General features: G+C 42.3%; 2 protein-coding genes across 3 annotated transcripts in view; one reads left to right on the forward strand and one right to left on the reverse strand.

Moving 5' to 3' along the window:
- slc35b2 (solute carrier family 35 member B2) overlaps positions 1-9,862 on the forward strand; it is a 10,364-nt gene extending 502 nt beyond the window's left edge. The window contains exons 2-5 of one of the 2 annotated variants that reach the window (XM_084081709.1): positions 3,667-3,854; positions 4,672-4,731; positions 4,949-5,109; positions 6,872-9,862. In XM_084081709.1, coding sequence (XP_083937835.1) covers positions 3,667-3,854; positions 4,672-4,731; positions 4,949-5,109; positions 6,872-7,813 — 1,351 coding nt within the window. In that variant the 3' untranslated portion in view covers positions 7,814-9,862. The remainder of the gene's footprint in view (positions 1-3,666; positions 3,855-4,671; positions 4,732-4,948; positions 5,110-6,871) is intronic. The other variant, XM_084081710.1, reaches the window with a different exon arrangement.
- Positions 9,863-12,627: 2,765 nt separating this feature from the next.
- hsp90ab1 (heat shock protein 90, alpha (cytosolic), class B member 1) lies at positions 12,628-19,841 on the reverse strand. The gene is made up of 12 exons (XM_084081737.1): positions 19,697-19,841; positions 18,280-18,423; positions 17,867-18,073; positions 17,520-17,679; positions 16,688-16,821; positions 16,251-16,565; positions 15,994-16,159; positions 15,596-15,786; positions 15,249-15,396; positions 14,839-15,107; positions 13,406-13,739; positions 12,628-13,212 (listed from the first exon to the last, which is right to left on the reverse strand). The coding sequence occupies exons 2-12, from the start codon at positions 18,421-18,423 to the stop codon at positions 13,097-13,099; spliced, it is 2,184 nt and encodes a 727-aa protein (XP_083937863.1). The 5' UTR covers positions 19,697-19,841; the 3' UTR covers positions 12,628-13,096.
- Between the last annotated feature and the right edge of the window lie 224 nt (positions 19,842-20,065).

Genomic DNA, 20,065 nt, shown 5'->3' on the forward strand with positions numbered 1-20,065 from the left:
CCATTTCACAAGCTTCCAAATGTGCTTTGAAAATAGCAGATCTACAAGCTCGCAAGGCCTTGTGAGCTTGTAGATCGGCTATTTTCAAATAGCTTAAGTATACATAGATAGGGCTGAAGTGGTTACTGCATGTTTTGTAATAATAATCAAAAATCTACTAAGTAACTTTAAGTTTTCAAATAATTGTAGTGGAGTAAAAGTACAATATTTGACGCTGAGATGTAGTGGAGTAGAAGTAAAGTACTGAAAATTGGAAATTCCTCAAATGTGTACTTAAGTACAGTACTTGAGTAAATGTACTTAAACCACTGTTCATAACGCATATTAACCACTCGAGTGTTGACAGCTGATAGTTATCAGCTCTCCCTTCGTTCCGAGTTGACTATCAACCAACCAGGATGTGCATGTTCTTTCTTAAGAACGAACTGTACTGTCAAATGTGCTCCGTTTGCATCCACGGTACACAAAAGTGTAATTGGTGACAGGTCATTTGTTGACAACTTGTTTATTACGTCGGCTGACAGTTACATTAATTGTCTTATTAGGCAGATTTACGTGCAGTGTCTGGGACATAAATTGTCATGGCTGGCAAAGGGATGTTTCACCCTTTCCATTTCTGTTGCTGAGTTCTGGGTTCATTTCAGTTTTCACCTGTCATATTATATATTTATGTGGATGTTAGTCTGTTTTTAATCAATGATCTTTATGTGTTGGTAGACAGTGTGAAGGCTTGTATGCAAGTGTGGTGCATTCCTAAAAATGTAATACGCTACTTGCTCAAAGCCCAGGTCATGCTACAGTGAGCCTCTGCTGTGGCCTCGCTGCCCAGTCTGGAGCTGAGTTCCCACACAAAAGAGGCTCTGTGTGAATCATTCAAGCAGGCCTCCTCTCTCCTGGGAGGAGGCCCTCACTGTGAATGTGATCCTTACACTGTGCCACGGCAGCAAAGAACACACCTTTTGACATAAAAAAAAGCTTAGGTTTCTGCTCAGGTGGGTTAGGAAGTTAGGAACCATATATACTCGGGTCTGGACTCATGAGATTGCCAGACTGTTGCTCCGGGGAGAGCTTATGGAGGCCTGATGACATTGTGACGCCTGACGCTCACTACTACAAATGTTGGGGGAAAAGCAGATTAATAGACCAGTGGTTTTCAACCTTTTTCATGCCAAGGACCCCTAAATCGATATACATTTGGCCACGGACAGACCCCCATCGGAAAATGTTTTGTGCCAGGGACCCCCAGAAGCAAAGATTTGAGTAAAAAATGTCGCTTTAAAAATATATATATATTCAAAGATATGCACACATTTTCAAGATTGTTCTAAAATAGCAGATCTACAAGCTCATAGCGCGGCACTCTATGAGCATGTATATCTGCTATTTTTGAATAGCCAAAGCTAAGTGGTTAAAATGAACGCTATGTTAGCTAACTAATTTCACTGGGGACCACCTGGTACCCCCCCCCCCCCCCCCCAAGGACCACTGGTGGTCCCCGGACCACTGGTTGAGAACCACTGTATTATACTAATCTATTGTTTGCATCCAGGTCACTTCATGATTCTTGTCAGTTTGTTACAGTCAACTTAAGATGCAGTTTTGTCCCTCCACCACCCATGGCCTACCATCATCATTTAGTAAAACTTTGTTAACTAGTCTGGGCTGTGGTTCTCAACTGCTTAACCACTTTAGCAACTCTAGCATCCCTACTCTGGGGCAAATGTTCGCCAAAAACAGTAGATATAGCACGACGCGTTGTGAGCTTGAAGTTTGCTATTTTTTGGTGTAGAGTGAAAAGAAATAGAGGACCAAGTACAGTGCCAACTCCGTTTTACTAAGTATAGAGGGTGTGTTAAAGTGGTTAAAACTTAACTCTGTGACCTGACTTGCAAGTTAAGTACATTTGCTCCCTTTTCAAGTTGTTCTTTGTCTATGATCCTGACCTTTCACGACTCCCTTTGGGTTGGGAAACACTACCCGGGTATAGTGTTTCATGTCTTACCACAGAACCCAGGGGTAGTAGCTGTAAGTAACCTGGTTTCTTTTTTAATGTGTTGTACTGTATAGTAGTTTAAATCATACATGCCAACTGGCAGCCCGGGGGCCAATTGTGGCCCCACCTTCATTAATGGGTCAATATCCGAATGCTGATATATTATTGATTTCAGCTGTTCCAATTCCAAACATGCAAATTTACATGACATGTGTATTTGTCTTTAAGTTCATGAAGTAAACAGACTGGTTTCGACAAACAGTGTCTTCCTCAGGGTGCGGCTGTAGACACGCCCTGAGAAAGACATTGTTTGTCGAAACCGGTCGGTGTCTTGTGGCATTTTATTGTTTTTAATATGTTGTAGCCCTGTCGTCATATTAAAGGCTTTTAAATAAGTCCTTTAACTAAGTCCTTGCTTGTGTGTGCTTGGCGTTTGCCCATTTGATGGGACCCCTCTTCATCTATGATCCTGTTTTGACTTGGTGAGCACCTCATAACCTCCTGGAGTCGTCACCCGGTGAACTCTTAAGAGGCACTCGGCTCGCCTTTGTTCTTATTACTAAATGCACTGAAACAAATAAATAAAATGTTACACTGAATAATAATTGTTAATATCCCTTTATTATTACATTTGTAACTATCATGGGTTATTTGAGTGATGGGGCTTACAGTATACTACTGGTGTGAGTGCAGATACGCAATGTGGCCCCCTGGAGTGAGAGTGAGAAATTTAGTCGTCCTCTCCATCATCAAAGTTGCCCACCCTGGTTTAAACTGATATTGCCTGGCCGATGTATTAGGCTGATATTTGCATCTGTGGACCTTATTGGTAGTCGAGGGCGTCATGTTGCCGATATGTCAGACCAATGTGTTTTTTTGACACTGACATCAGAAAATAGCCTTTATATTTTGGTCAGTGTACATTTAGTACAGCAGTAGTGTTTATTTCGATTTTTGTATTCTTGAAATGGTCAGCAATTGAATGATGTTCAACATACAGTACTGAATGATAGATAACGCAACATAAAGTATGCTATTGATTTAGGTTGCGCAATATATCAATATTATATTGATATCGAGATATGAGTCAAGACTAGATATTGTCTGGTATCTTGGATATCATATATTTTTTCTATCATCATAATACAAAAGTATCGTCACTGTATTGATATCGAAGTATTTGGTAAAAAAATCTGTGATATTTGGTCTTGTTTCACAACAGCCCTACTATTGATGGTTATTTAGACATTTGAGTTAATTTTTATTTATTCCTTATTTGCTCATTGTTCATTTCTGGTTGACATCATTAGATGCCTGAAGAAGGTCATCAGTGACCGAAACGTTGCTTCTTCCAATAAATCTGCTCCTGTGCAGTTCGGCAGTGTGCGGGCGTATTCCTTTTTGTTATGGTTGACATCATTCAAAATGTTAGGCTAATATAATAATATAGTCATGTTAAATATTCTTTAATAAACGTTATTTGTTTATACTAAGGTACTCGGAAGGCTGGCTTCTTTAGTCATATCGGTGCACATAGTCAACACAGAAAAGTTACATTCATTCCAGCTCAGAAATTCACTATATCACGCCAATAGTAGAGGTTAAACTCATCAATTATCGGTCTCAAAGACCCCATATTGGTATTGATTGGTCTAATTTGTGTTTTTTTGCAGGGTTTGGCCTGGGCTGGTGCTGCTCTTCCTTCCTTCTGCTGTGGCCAGCGAGCAGTTGTCGCTACTGGACGGTTGGCACGATGTCTGGCTCTTCCGTTTCTTCGTCAACATGCTGGGATATTCCACCATCATCATCCCTGGCTTTCTACTCATTAGCTACTTCAAGCGCATCAATTATGTAGAGACAGGTGTGTAAACAATGATAATTCCCTAAAAATAAATATAGTTACTTTGGGAATTCAACCTTTTTTCTTTTACTTACTGCTAAAGGAAGAGTGGTGTGCAACCCACCAAAACTCATCTCCAATTAGGATTGTCAAAGTCAAGTTCTGCAAATAGGCTAATGCCCCAATTCCACTGGGCATGGAAGCATTGTGGAGCGTAAGCAACGAGGCAGCCGCTTCTGTTCCGTATCCACTCTAAATGCGTGTGGTTCCACCAGAAGCATATCTGATGTGTAAATAAAAGCGCTTGCACACAGCCACTTCTGAAACACTCCCAGTGAGGGTTGAAGTTGCGCGCCTGACATTCCAAAATTGAGTCGCTTACATGACTTCCTTCTTACAGTATGCGCCCAGTGGAGTTGAGGCATCAGGGTAACTTGACAAAAGAACTATCGATGGCACACACTAGTGATGCGCGGGTCAGGTTTTTTCATAATCCGCCCCGCCACGAAGCGCAACCCGCCCCAACCCATCCCGCAAAACAAGATATAAATTAACGACCCGGCCCGGTCCGCACCCGCAAAAACAAAAAGTAGCCTACCGACCGGCTTTTCAACACACTGGCAACGTCAAGTCCGTCCATTCAATCGCTTTTGAGAGAGAGAGAGAGAGGGGGAGAGGTAGGGAGAGGGCGGGACAGTTTTTATAATTGTGTAATGAGAGAACATTAAACGATAGCGTAGATAGATACAGTGAGTGTCCTACTACTACAACATAAGGGACATTCAAATAAATAATTGATCAAATAAGCAACACATTGAACACAAGCTCATGATTCTAGGAGGAGAAACGGGAGAGCAGGAGAGAGGGAGTGAGAGAGACAAAACAGGAGAGAGAGAAGGTACCGCAATGCTTTTTCTATTCTTTTCTTTTTCATGTGTTGTCTGAAATCTTGACCCGTCTGAACCACGGGACCTGCGGGCAACGGGTCGGCCTGCGCATCACTAGCACCTAAACCTTTTCAAAACGTTTTCCTTATTTGTAGTACTATCTGTTACCACCATGTTGAAGTTTCAATTCTAAGTTCATTTATCTTTTTATTTTTCTACTCCTTGCAGGCCGAGGTGTTTGCTACCCTCTCATAAAAGCTTGTGTGTTTGGCGGAGAAACTAAGACTGGTCTGTTGGATGACGTGTCGATAGCACAGAGGCTCGAGGCCGACTCTGGATCAACAGTTCGACAGGCCGTAAAGTTAATAGTCTGTGCTGTAGGTCTTCAGGTGGGTTTATTGATTGATTTTATTGACAAAAATGCATATGCATTATATATTTGTACATACTGTATGTGTCAAAAGGATAAAACAAAACAGCTTGAGAGCGTATTACTATTGTGGTCCTTTGAGTTCAAATTGTGTGTGTAAACTGATTGGAATAAACACATTCATACAATTCACCAGGTTTAATTCTAATAGCGGCATTCCTCACTTTGAGCTCAATGGACGGGGGCCATCTTTAATTATTATTAAGGGGTAAGGGTAGGGCTAGGCAATCGTGTTTAAAAATAGAGAATGTGACCCCGTCACATTCTATAGCCTAGCCTTACCCCTGGAGGGCTTGGAAGCCTGGTAAGAAAGTATGCCGGGGCGCCTGATGGAGGGGAAAGGAACTGGTTGGAATAACGTGTTCCTTCCGCGCGGTACGTCCTACCGGGGAAACTCCCCCCTGTCATGTGACAAGAAGGTCAGTTGGCGCTCATGCCAGCTCGGCCCTGGGCTCCCTAGGCTGGCGGGGGGAGTGTAGCGCCCAGGATCACTTAGAAAATTGGCACCGGGTGAAAAAGGGTTTAAAAAAAAGCTATGCATTTACATTGTTGCTGCACTCGATTATTACACAATTTTGAGTACATCTTGACACCTGAAGTGTGCCTCCAGTTCATTTGTTTGATTGATTGATTGAATACATTATTAGGGGCGGCCATAGCTGAGTGGTTAGTGAGCCCGCGGCCCTGGTTGCCCCAGGTTCGATTCCAGGCCAGGCCAGGCCAGCATGTGTGTCGATGAAATGAAATTTGTCCCTGAGCAAGACTCTTAACCCCTAATTGCTCACAGGTTCTCATTGGAAACAAGACCGCAAGGACTTTCATGAACGACCTGTTAAAAGAAATGATCCTTATCCTTATCATAAATGTAAACAGCGCGAGGTACAGTCAGACATTAAGGTTAAAAGGATAACACCAAAAAGTCCTGGGGACTTGTTTCCATTGTGGTCCTACTGTATGTATTCAATTCATCAACATGGCAAAAAAACACAATAATACATGTCATCAACAATCAAAACACTATATGAACAAAGGAGAAAAAGGAAAACGGCAGCAGAGAATGACACCTCCTTCCTATGGGAATTTGCATTTACCTCCCCCAGTGGTCTCCTGATAGATGATTTTTCAGGCCAGTTTTGAAAGAAACCAGTGATTTACATCTTGTAATGGATGGTGTCAGGGCATTCCACATTTTGGTGGCAGAGTAGTAGAATGAGAAGTTTCCCATGTTTGTTCTATATTTGGGTAGCACCAGATCGCTGTCGCTCCCTCTAGTATTGTGGCTATGGGTGTCACGTGTGGGTGTCACATTTATTAAAGAATGTTGACCTTGCTGCACAGTGGAATGGAAATGTTTTCTCCTCCTGTACACGCAACATATTTACGGCAGTCAAGCAAAAGCACAGCAATAAACGATCACATCACAAAGTGATGATCTCTGATGATTGTATATACAAAATACAAAGTAAAAAAAAAAATGAATGCACACTAATGTCTTGATTTTATACATGCGATATGCCTCTCAGTAGTGTTGTGCTTAAGAGTGTTCGATGTTTTCTTAGCTATCCTGCAATCAAATCCCTCTAGGTTCTTCCTCTTTTGCCTCTCTTACATTTGTCTATCTCTCAGCATTGTATAAACAACCACCCACTTTCATTGCCCAGGATATATACCATTTATTGACTACCATGAAACTCCTCTCTACAACTCTCGTCTCTTTCTAGGTATCGTACCTAACATGGGGGGTCCTCCAGGAGAGGGTTATGACGCGGTCATACGGAGCCGGAGCCACCGCGGCTGCTGAAGACGACGGCGAGAAGTTCAAGGACTCCCAGTTCTTGGTGTTCATGAACCGCATCCTTGCCCTGACCGTGTCGGGGCTGTGGTGCGTTCTGTTCAAGCAGCCGCGGCACGGTGCACCTATGTACAAGTACTCATTTGCCTCGCTCTCCAACATACTGAGCAGCTGGTGCCAGTACGAGGCCCTCAAGTACATCAGCTTCCCCACCCAGGTCCTCGCCAAGGCCTCCAAGGTCATCCCCGTCATGCTGATGGGCAAGATCGTCTCCCATAAGAGCTACGAGTACTGGGAGTACTTCACAGCCGCGCTGATCTCTGTGGGCGTTAGCATGTTCCTGTTGACCAGCACAGCCAACAGCCACCCCGCCAACGTTACCACCTTAAGTGGCATCATCATCCTCGTTGGCTACATCGTCTTCGACAGTTTCACGTCCAACTGGCAGGACAACCTTTTCAAGTACAAGATGTCGGCAGTGCAGATGATGTTTGGCGTTAACCTGTTCTCCTGCCTATTTACTGTGGGCTCGCTGCTGGAGACAGGCGCCCTCTTCGACGCTCTGGGTTTTATGTCACGCCACTCTGAGTTTGCCTTCCATGCCGTGCTGCTGTCGGTGTGCTCAGCATGCGGCCAGCTCTTCATCTTCTACACCATCAACCAGTTCGGTGCCGCCGTCTTCACCATCATCATGACACTGCGGCAAGCCATTGCCATCTTGCTGTCCTGCTTCCTCTACGGGCACGCTGTCACGCTGACAGGTGGCCTGGGTATTGGTGTGGTGTTCCTGTCACTCTTCCTGCGGGTGTACGCACGCAGCCGCGTGAAGACAGGCCGAAGGTCGGCACAGCCGCCGGTGCAGAAAGTGTAGCGGGGAACTGATAGAGACTGGAATACAACCGGGAACTGATGCCCACGTTTTCTGTGGTGCTTTTCTTGTCTACTTTTTGTGTGTGTGGTACGGTTGAGTTTTTTTGCCATGGGTTTCTATTTTCTTTATCAAAAAGGTACAGAAAGGGATTCTGAATTTTGGTTTCACACCAAGACACCCTCCAGGTAACATGGGATTTTTCTAATCAGCAATTACAGGAATTTTGATTCCCTGTAATAAAATATATATACTATATATATATATATATATATATATATATATATATATATATATATATATATATATATATATATATATATATATGTGTATATATATATATATATATATATATATGTGTGTGTATATATATATAGATATATATATAGATATATATATAGATAGATATGTGAGCTCTGTACTGCAAACTGCAACTTCCCCTTACGGCCTGTAAATTATTTTGAATTTACCACCATACTTGGCTTTTGAAGCCACTTAAAACCTACTGTGACAAGATGTCTGTGAATTTTAAGGGATATTGATGGAGCCAGAATTCCACGAGCAGTGTTCTGCTTTGAAGCATTTTTGTCGATGTATACAGCCTTGTTGAACAATAATGCAAAATTGAACTTTTCAAACTTTTCAACATTGCATGATAGTGTAAAGTGACACATCAGGTTTTGCTGACTAACAACAGTGTTTTTCTGAATCCTTTGTTGCTACTCCCTCATCAACTGAAGCAGGTTACTGGGAGCAAGTTGATTCTGCCAGGGAATGGGAATTTCCCCTCACTGCAAAGAATTAACAAGCAAACCCAATACAATATTTGGTAACATTTTGTTACACCATCAAATCGTTTGAGCAACTCTTGTGCCCCACCACTAAGATTAATTATTTACTACAGGTCTTAAAACATCTATACAGTTTAATAAGTGCACTACTATTGTTATCGTTCCCAATTAATGACTAACGGCACTAAACACAGTTATGACGAGTAAAAGCTTGTCAAGATTTAATTACGTTCACAGCCACACGTGTCATGTCAAGTCATCTCGAGCACAACTCAGTTTCAAAACATAAAAGATATTTCACACAAATGTCACATGAATGAATGTGTATATTTATTTCCGTGCATTAATTTTGAAGCATTTGTTTGATTACATTAAATGGCCACAGTCATTTTCAGTATTTAAACAGATGTCCACTCCCTCTGTACACATTAAACAAAGACTGCAGTTCCTCTTCTATGTTGTTTTCCACAGTACTCTGGTGGAAAAGTAAATAATCTGATATCTCTGTGTTAACTTTGTCACAATTCATCAGGTTGTCTGGGAGACTAATCTCCTGATTTCAGCCTCATCAAATGGCAAGCTAACTTTTGAGCACATGGTCCACATAGTACTGATAGTACTGTTTTCATCATCATTAAAAGGTACATTTACATCATTATGATGCCTTTTTTGTCTGCAATACAACAACATATACTGTATACGATGACTATAATGTCTTATAAATAACTTGCTGTCTGTCATGACATTTGAAATTGTGTTTTTGCACTGATGGAACCAAATGCTGCAGCAAGTAAATTAATGTGGCATTACCAGCCTTCTTGTCATCAAAGCCAAAAGAAATACAGAAATTTCATTAGGCATCTTGATTATATAATTGCCCTCAGTGGCATGCAAATGAGTTTTGTTCCATTCAGTCTTCAAAACTGATCCATGTTTTCATTTAAACCTCAAACGTCAATATACCGTATACCATAAAGACATATTCTTTCTTAAAATTCTCATGTCCATTAAGTGCTTTGAAAAATACTGCTATCCTGTCCACTTTTGCTCTTTGATGTGAATGTTTGTAAGAGGACTGAATGGGTGATGTTGATGCCTTAAGTGGTATCTTAAGAATGTTATATAGCTTTGCGTGAGAGGGGTTAACAGAATGCATATATGGAAATGCAATGTAACTGGTACTTTGTTTTTGTTTTTATCATTGTAGTATTTCCTCTAGTAAACACTTATTAATGAAATACATTAAATTAACTTAAATTAACTCAAGCGGTTTGATTTTATTCATTTACTTGTGTACTCTATATTTCACTAGGGCGATTTCAACATCAGACTGAGCATTATGTTTCGCCTGTGATGTGTTTGTGGTCTTTTTTTTCACCCTAACAGTTCTCAGCGGGGAACTTCCCCGTACCTCTCATTTCAGAACGTCCTACAGCCCATCTGGTCTCTGCGTGGCATGTCATGACGCCAGAGTTCCTTAGTCCTCTTTTCAATAATAGAGAGAGGTGGGGGTTAAAGGAGGCTGCAGAGGCAACCCTCCGCTTTCTGCCCGAGAAAACCAGTCACTCTGGGTTCTCAGTCTGACTGGGAGGATGTCAGAGGTTAACAGCTGAACCCCTATTTGTTTCTTTGGTTCTTTATTTTTCCCAGGTTTAATTAGCAATGCTACACTCACACCTGGGAACTGGTTGCCACTAAATGGCCATCCTGGAAAGGACAGAAACCCCTCCAGAACGACCACGGACAAGACTACCTAACCTATAACCACATAAAACCCATGCCTAAAATGGACCATTCTGACAGAACCTAAACTAGAATAGTCCATTAAAGCCTTGCCTAAAAGTTACTTCATTTCATCAATTGAACTCAATGGAGTACTTCTGTCCTTTCTAGGGTGGCCATCTAGTGACAACCCTGGGAACTGCCCAGTAGACTACTTCTGTGGTTCGAACCCCCCACCAACACACACACTCACACTCTCTCTCTCTCTCACTCACTCACTCACTCACTCACTAAGCATGTGCGGTGGCATCTTGCTCAAGGGCACAGTGGTTTTGGAGTTATTGCAGATTTGTTCACTCATTCACTCTTAACATGTGTTTAAACCCTCAGCTTTCTGCTTTTCAAGCCTGCTCTTCCAAGTTTCAGGTCACTGCTACAATGTTGTTGTTTTATGCTGTGCAAGTGGAACATTCTAGAAAAATAATCTACAGTATTTCATACGTTAATCATAAAGGTTATCATTTCAGTGGGTTGTGCCCTTTTGTCCTTGTAGTATTCTGTGTCTCTTTTATCTGTAGATCTAGTTTCCTCTCCATATACTGTGGGTGGTATCCTGTTCCTGTCTGTAGTATCTATTCTACGAGGTACTGTATTAACATTAGATCTAAGACTTTTTGCAGCCATGTGGTGCATTGTTGGAGGTACATACACCTTAGCCTACTGATCCACCATGAAGACTGCAAGCAATAACTTTGACACTCAGTCCTGGGTGGAAAACAAGACAGCCCATCAGAAAATTACACAATAGAGTGAACAATTCCACAGGAAGCCTTTTGTTAAATTAAGGGCCAGACAGATATGACACACATTATAACATTGTGTAATCTGCCCTACAAAAGGTTCATAATGTGAACTATTAAAAAATGTTTAACAGACTTTTATCTCATACCTGTCCCTCACCTGTCATCTATAGAGTATACAGTACAGACCACCAGCTGATAACCGTCAAAAAGGCTGAACATGTTAATCCAGGTGAGAGATTCTGTATTTAAATGTTCAAACCATGAACGATAGTGTGGGAATGGCATCTTTAAGCCTTGGAGACAAATGAGTGTTGACTGTGCAAAACTAGGTGCAACATTTGTACAGTCATTGTTGTTCCTCTGTGGCAGAGGTGCCAAAATGGCAATCTAGTCTGTCTGAATGACACGTCTGAAGTCCCCAACTATCAGTTTGACTAGAGCCAGTGTAATCATGTGGGCAGGAGGGAGAGACTCCCACACGTGTGTACATATTTTACTCTTTTTCTTATGAGAACAGAAAAGCTTTGCCACCCCCTCAAATTTGCGCAAGTCACATGACTTAGAGTAAAAAGCCTAGCCTTTTCTGCTGAGGATGTGCCTTTTGATATCTTGCCACGGTAAACAGTTGCTTGTAAATTATGTCCGTTTACATGGGAATTCAGCTGTAACACACATTGCGACTGATTTGAACAAATTAGAAGATTAGAATGCAAATAACTGTACCTTTGAGGTCTTTTCAGGTAGTAGTGGCAATATACTGTAATTGCCTTCTATGTATAAAGTGCCCAAGCTAAACAGGCAATACATTATAAATGCAACTGGTAACATTGTGCTTTGACAGAATAATCTTAAAGCCCTTTTTGTGCAATTCCTTTGGAAGGAAAGTGGAACCAATTTATAGTAAGTCATATAGACCCCTTAACAGACGACGTCATACTGGCTGCGTGCAGCCAGTATGCGCGCAACGAAACCCATTATATCAGGTCTCGTTAGGACGCGTCTCACTAGCCAACACACACAAGAGGGGGTTGGGGTGTGCTGAAACCAGTGCACCCCGAAACAGGTTGGGAATTGATTGCGTGAAACAATCACCTGTGCGTCCAGGCTCAATGTTAGTAAACAAATAATTGGTCTATTCAGTTGCAGCCTTCTAGGCACAAAAGCAACAGATCTGATTTAGTCGAGTAATGCAACTACTAGATTTCTACTGGTGGTGTGACGAGGCCTCCTAGTGGTTACCAGAGTTAAAGTTATTTTATCAAAACCAGTTGTGTGAACCAATACCCCAAATAACTTGTCTTTAGGGTGCAATATACTACTAGAAAAGAAATCCATCTACACTAGTCTCAAGTAAAACATTTCCAGTTCAGTTCTGATGTGGCTACCAAAAATGTACTCAGGCCACAGCTGATAAAACAGGGTTTACTTCCCTCTTCTGTTATGACATCATGTTCCAGGTTTATGCAGTCAAAACTAAAAAAAAAGTAGACAGTACAACATACAAGGTTTAGGTATTACATCTTTTAATTTTTCGCAGAACAAAAAAATCTTATACAGACAAGCCTGAACTCAGGCAACAGAACCTTGCAGTCCACTCCATGCAGCGTGCAATGTGGCACATGAGCAGAACCCAGCAGAACCCTCAGGACAGTCTGATAATGGAATGTTCCATTCCCCATGTTCACATCTACCAGTCCCAACATTTTACATTGTGCAACAGGGTACTTTAGGAAATGCGTTGGTCACCATGAACTTGTTTTTAAGTAATATACAGCAAAAATCAAAACTGTTTTTCTAAATCTTGCAGAGTAAAGCTCTAGACAAGAGAGCAAACACTGGTCCACTGGACGACATGAGTTGTACAATATTTTTCTTTTTAAAACCAATAACATAAGATTCCCCCTGGGTTTTACAGGGAAAATAAACCGGTACAATTGGAAAAAGGTTAGGCTAAGGGGCTGAGGTGGAGCTTAATCCACTTCTTCCATACGAGAGGCATCATCATCGTCACCCTCTAGCGGTGGGATCACATCTGGTGCGGCTGCAGAACTGGCCTCCTCCACTGGCACATCATCGTCGTCGATACCTACAGGTTACGAATGGGAGAAATCGTATGCATTGATTAGGAAAGAACACGTCTCCATTATGTCTATAAATTCCAGGAATATCTGCACATCTGGTTCGGTCTCTCAATATGCCCAAATATGGAGATGACTGGCATCATAACACCAACGTCACAGATGACCGATATCAGACTTCCCCAGTGAAGCAGTGCTTACCCAGGCCAAGCTTGATCATCCTGTAGATGCGGTTGGAGTGTGTCTGAGGGTCGTCCAGGGAGAAGCCTGATGACAGCAGGGCGGTCTCAAACAGCAGGATGACCAGGTCTTTGACAGCCTTGTCATTCTTGTCGACGTCGGCCTTCTGCCTGAGGGTCTCCACGATGGGGTGGTCTGGGTTGATCTCCAAGTGCTTCTTGGCCATCATGTAGCCCATGGTGGAGTTGTCTCTAAGTGCCTGGGCCTTCATGATCCTCTCCATGTTTGCTGTCCAGCCGTAGGTGCTGGTCACAATGCAGCAAGGGGACGAAACCAGTCTGTTGGACACTGTCACCTGGGAGAACAAGGCGAGACGTTTACAAGAGAGAATAAACTTGTGCTCTAGATTATCTTTTGTACCGACCAAAATGTTTGTAAGTCAAGCAGATACGGGCAAGTTAATCATGCTGGTCGGCGATGTTAGATCTCAAGCATGATTAAATTAACAAAAAGCCACATGCTTGTATACTTTGGCTGGGCGATAGTTTGAATTAGCCAATTCTGCTCTCAACTTCAGGAGTCCAATACAAAAAAAAAAAAATAATTATTCATTTATGTAGAGCTGCAACTATTGATATAGATTATTCTATCGATTACTTTTTCGATTATTGAGAACCGCAGGTTATCTTCTATTCTTCATATAAATCAATTAACCACTTATTTTACACATGCAAAAATAATGACAATATATTAACAAGCTCACAATGAAGCAAGACACATTGTGAGTTTAGAGATTGGCTATGTTCACTACTTTTTTAAACTTAATCTGTAAATGACATGACACCCCCAAAATAGGAATAGATTCTTAATCGATTTTATTCAATTATCGATTTTTAAAAATGTATAATCCATTAGTTCATTTAACTGTTGCACTCCCATATTTCTGCAAAAACGGACTTTTAATTAATTTTCACCAATTACTTTGTGGGATCGTGTTAAGCCATTTGTTTTGCTCAACCTGCTGACAACTCACCAGATGCAAGTTTAAACAAAAACACTCCACACATTTTGTTAGACTGTCATGACAAACCATACAATCTCACTTGCACAATTTCTTGTCTTCTAGCACTTTGCTACATGTATCACACACACAACTTCCTGGGAACAAACTAGTCACAGCACGATTGCCTCTCACAAACCCAAGGTATAGCCAGGTAGCCAGGGCACGCGCACACACCATTCATTGGAGTCTATATAAGGGGCTGCTCAAGGCTACATCAACAACTCACCCATATAATTTTAGCTTAGGATGAATTAGGGCACCTGTTACCAAAAGAACAATTAAAAAAACACTTTAAACTGCAGTACTCAATTCTGAGAACCAGACCGAGAAAAGAAAAATGGAACAAGTAATCAAAGCTCAAAAATGTATGGCTTCTCGCGCGATCACCAACCTTCTCCACTTTCTTGTCGAGGATCTCCTTCATGAGTTTGCAGAGGTTCTCAAACTTGGTCTTGTCCTCTTCCATTTTCTTCTTCTCCTCCTCGTCCTCAGGGAGCTCAAGCCCCTCCTTGGTGACAGAGACCAGGGTCTTGCCGTCAAACTCCTTGAGCTGCTGGACACAGTACTCGTCGATGGGTTCCGTCATGTACAACACCTCAAAGCCACGTTTGCGCACACGCTCCACAAAGGCAGAGTTGGCCACCTGGTCCTTGCTCTCACCTTGAGGTAGAAAATAAATAATTAACGACCAAGTTTACAAAGAAGAATGTATTCTTAATACATGTCAAGTTTCTTGTGTTCAGGAAAGTCCAGCTGAAAAACAATGTTTATATCAAAGCTGACCAAAAGGCAAAGACTAACCAGTGATGTAATAGATAGACTTCTGGTTTTCCCTCATGCGACTGAGGTACTCTGAGAGGGATGACATCTCGTCACCAGACTGGGAGGTATGGTAGCGTAGTAGCTCAGATAGCTTCTTACGGTTCTGAGAGTCCTCATGGATGCCCAGCTAAGGAGAAAATGATGATGAGTACACAGGAACAGTGATGCACCACATGCAAAAGTTTTTAGGCCAAGAATTTTCTCGAGTTGGAAACTTGGAATCCATTTGATGACCGAAGCCAGGGGCGATATGGGAAGATGTCAACTACAGATACATTTTACACAAACATCATCTCATCAATATGCCGATTACCCTAATATATTACCTTCAGATTTTTAGAGAAGCCATCGTAGAATTTCTTGTAGTTCTCCTTGTCCTCAGCCAGCTCAGCAAAGAGCTCCAGGCATTTCTTGACGATGTTCTTGCGGATCACCTTGAGGATCTTGCTCTGTTGTAGCATCTCTCTGGAGATGTTGAGGGGCAGGTCTTCAGAATCCACCACACCACGGACAAAGTCTGGAGTGGAGAATACCACAAAGCTCATTACACCAAACAAAAACACATAGGCTGCATTTCGGTGCATTTCTGTGCCCAAATGTGACAAGAGGGACCACCAATTGTTTTAAAAAACAGAATAATTTGTTTTGCACCCTTACATTTTTCTTTCACGTCACCCCAGGTTTTTTTTTAGAGATCGATCTTTCCAGTATATAATCCACTTACTCAGGTACTCTGGAATGAGCTCTTCACAGCTGTCCATGATGAACACCCTCCTGACGTACAGCTTGATGTTGTTCTTCTTTTTCTTGTTCTCAAAGAGGTCAAATGGTGCACGGCGGGGAATGAACAGCAGGGCTCGGAACTCCAGCTGGCCCTCCACAGAGAAGTGCTAAAGGCAGATGAAATATTAGTCAACCATAAAGATAAAGTATAATAAAAAGAAACACACACAATCAACAAACTGGCCTGTAAGAAATTACCTTGACAGCCAGGTGGTCCTCCCAGTCATTGGTCAGACTCTTGTAGAACTCTCCGTATTCCTCGTTGGTGATGTCGTCAGGGTTCCGGGTCCAGATGGGCTTGGTCTTGTTCAGCTCCTCCTGGTCGATGTACTTCTCCTTGATCTTCTTTTTCTTCTTCTTGTCCTTGTCCTTCGAGTCCTCCTCATCGTCTGAGCCTACATCCTCGATCTTGGGCTTGTCCTCGCCGTCTTCCTTCTCTTCCTTCTCAGCCTTCTCCTCCTTCTCCTCCTCAGCCTCGTCGTCGCTGATCTCCTTATCGCGCTCCTTCTCCACCTGCACGGCAACAAGTGAGGAGACATTCAACTTCTCATCTGTATTGCATTTCATATGGGAAGTGTTCTGTTGCTGCCAAACATTAGCACATCATTGTTTGTGCCATTCAGTCAGATACTCACAAACAAGGTGATGGGGTAACCAATGAACTGAGAGTGCTTCTTGACAACCTCCTTGATCTTCTTCTCCTCTACATACTCCGTCTGGTCGTCCTTCAGGTGCAGGATCACTTTGGTTCCACGGCCCATGGGCTCACCTGAGAACAGAGTTGAAAACCACTGTGAGCACACACGCATTCAATGCTACCCACCAATGGATAAGCTCTTCCCACACCTCCTAGAGGGCATTTACATGAGCAAACTGTCCCGACGCCTTGCAGTATGTGATAAAACCAGTTATGCAAAATAATATAGATGCCTTTAGTTGTTGTGGTATTTGTCATGGTATATTTGCATACAAGTGAAAAATGTTCTCTGCATTTATTGGGCTGTGGGCACCATTAATACAGCACCTGGGTGTCGTGCTCATGGACACTTCAACACACAGATTTGGTGTACGGAGGGTGAACCAGGAACCTTATGGTTCCCAGACAGCCTCTACACCCATTCGTATATCAAGTACTTAACACCTATAAACAGAAATTATTCCTAATTTTATAGCATGCCCCACCAATAGAGGGGTTGTCTGTGTCCAGAGCTTATCTTGCCAACTGCTGGACCTTGCAATACTGATGTCAGGCTGGTCTCAAAGTACTCTGATAACAGTACTGCACTAGTTTCTTATAATGAATTAATATAATTTACTTCCTTGGCCTACAGGCAGCATGCACAAGAAACTTGGCACTGGTCGGTCCAGAGTAGTTTGTGAGATTAGCCGCAGACAAATTCCCTTTTAGATGGCTTGCCCTCTAAAGTGCCAAGCTGTAAAAAGAAACTGAGCATACAATATACGTACCGGTGTCAACCTTGACTGTAAATGAGCCCCCGGCAGAGGATTCCCAGATATACTGTTCGTCATCATTGTGCTTAGTGATGACGGTCACCTTCTCGGCCACCAGGTAAGCAGAGTAGAAACCCACACCAAACTGACCAATCATGGAGATGTCAGCTCCAGCCTAGAAGAGACAAAAATATCATCGTTCTCCAGTGAATAACACTTTATTGCAGACTATGGTCTTGTCATGTTATGATGATGCATAATCTTAAGTTTTACTGCACTGCATATTCTATACTAGGTTTTTAGTTACTGCAAATCAATCAATTGCCTTCTGGGATTATGGCCCTTTTGCAACTCTGATGTACCTGTAGGGCCTCCATGAAGGCCTTGGTGCCAGATTTTGCGATGGTACCCAGGTTGTTGATCAGGTCAGCTTTGGTCATGCCAATACCGGTGTCAATGAGGGTCAGCGTACGCTCGACTGTGTTGGGGATTACGTCGATCTTTAGGTCCTTGCCATTGTCCATCTTGCTGGGGTCTGTAAGACTTTCATAGCGAATTTTGTCCAAAGCCTAAAAAGACAATCCAAATTGGGTCAAATGTTTTAAAAATGCATTGCTGCTTTATGACGTTTTCCAGTGCATGATATTGAGCGGTGCGGTTTTCCAGTGCATGATATTGATCTGTGCATTACAAAAATTAGTATTAACAGCTGACCTTGCCAATCCCTACATTGGCTAAAATACACAGGTGTGTTGAGGAAAAATACAATACTTACATCAGAGGCATTGGAAATCAGCTCCCTAAGGAAGATCTCCTTGTTGGAATAGAAGGTATTAATAATCAGGGACATGAGCTGAGCGATCTCTGCCTGGAAGGCAAAGGTCTCAGCCTCCTCCTCTTGGCGCATTTCTTCAGGCATCTAAATTCAAAAGGCAATGATTTAGTTAAAAAAAATGAACAAGATCTAAAAAATACAAAAACGTTTATTGACCCACTGATATAGGCTGTGAATTATTAATATATGGCGATCAATCCCAGATTGACGGGAAATAATAAAAGACTGTTGAGTGAATTCCATGTTAGAAAATGGTTTGTATGTGAATAGTTCAAATCTGAACAGCATTGTTTTGTGTGGGATGAACAGAATCCTGCATCCATCCTACTGATTCTAAATGCACCCTTATCCACGCCCCGTTACGCAACCTTGGCTGCACTCCCATAAGCATCCACTATCGGCGGAAGTAAGCAACTGCTACCCAGTAACCAACATGGCGTCGTCTGTGCCGACGATGATACAGACAATGGATGCCGAAAGCACGTGTAGGGTCAGGGTCGGTGAGCAATATACAGAGTTATTCCTGGCAATAAGTACTGGTGCGGGTTCATCGACTAGCCCGTGCACACGAGGCGTACTCACGTCGGATTTATCTCGCTCTCGAAAAGTGTCAAACCGAAAACAGCAGATCTACAAGATCACGGCGTTGCATTGCACGACGCCGTGAGCTTGCAGATCAGCCACCTCGGCGAGCGACACCGTCGTACGACAGAGTATGAAGACACACAACGACTTTGTCCCGAGACTTGACGTTTTTAGTGCGATGAATATACATTATAATATGTAGTTATTGTACGTGTTACTACTCATACGACAGCATTATGTTCTGGTCATGAAGAACATGGCATTTTTACAGTCACGTTCATCAAAGCAGAAAACTGCGATGCTGACGGTACGACAAGGCCACATGTAATGATGGAGCAATAAGCAGCCTCCCTCTGGGGGCCGAGTGGTAAGAACAGATCCTGACCACAGTCTGGAACGGTGAGGATGCGATAAATATGGAGGTCAAATGTGCATTTCAGTGCTAAATGGGGGGGTAGTTAGTACTGTAAGTCACCCATCTCTCTGTCTTGCCGCAAGACAACACTGGCCTACTATGCAGATTGCGGCACCAGCCAATTCATAATGATTATGGTTGCCAAGTCACCCTTTGAAAGACAAATGTAATGGAAATTAAAGTATTATTTTGATGCTGTCGTCTAACACGATGCGGTCATTGTGACTGCCTGACTGTCGTGATGATCCCAAAACAGATTACCTCGTCCTGATTTATGGCAATAAAACGCACATATACGTAAATATTAAACGCGAACGGAAATGTCCTCTTTGCAAAGCCACACAATCGTCCACGTACCTTGTAAAACGTTCCGTTGACTAATCTTTATCTTGAATAAAACGCCACCAATTGATAGTCCCCTCTGCTCTCTGACGCAGGGAAATTGAAAGGGACTTCCTTTTAAAAGACGGATATCTTTATAGGCCGTGCGTTTTCAGTGTGCATATCCATCCGCGCGCATCCAAACACTGTTCCAGCGGTTTAAAGTAACTAAGTACATTTACTCAAGTACTGTGTAAGTGCAATTTTTAGTTTTTTTTGTTACTCTACTGGAGTATTTCCAATTTTCAGTACTTTTACTTCTACTCCACCTCAAAGGCAAATATTGTACTTTTACTCCACTACAATTATTTTAAAACTTAATACTAACTGGTTACTTTGTAGATT

This window comes from Gymnoscopelus microlampas, assembly GCF_963454915.1.
Source record: "Gymnoscopelus microlampas genome assembly, chromosome: 16".
NCBI classification, from domain to species: Eukaryota; Metazoa; Chordata; class Actinopteri; order Myctophiformes; family Myctophidae; genus Gymnoscopelus; species Gymnoscopelus microlampas.

Bases quoted from the DNA above. Each gene is read 5' to 3' on its own strand.
- hsp90ab1 (XM_084081737.1), bottom strand. From the start codon at position 18,423: ATGCCTGAAGAAATGCGCCAAGAGGAGGAGGCTGAGACCTTTGCCTTC. The intron at 16,822-17,519 runs GTACGTATATTG...CTCTGTTCTCAG, and splicing joins TACAGTCAAGGTTGACACCG to GTGAGCCCATGGGCCGTGGA. The intron at 16,566-16,687 runs GTGAGTATCTGA...GTTGCCGTGCAG, and splicing joins GTTACCCCATCACCTTGTTT to GTGGAGAAGGAGCGCGATAA.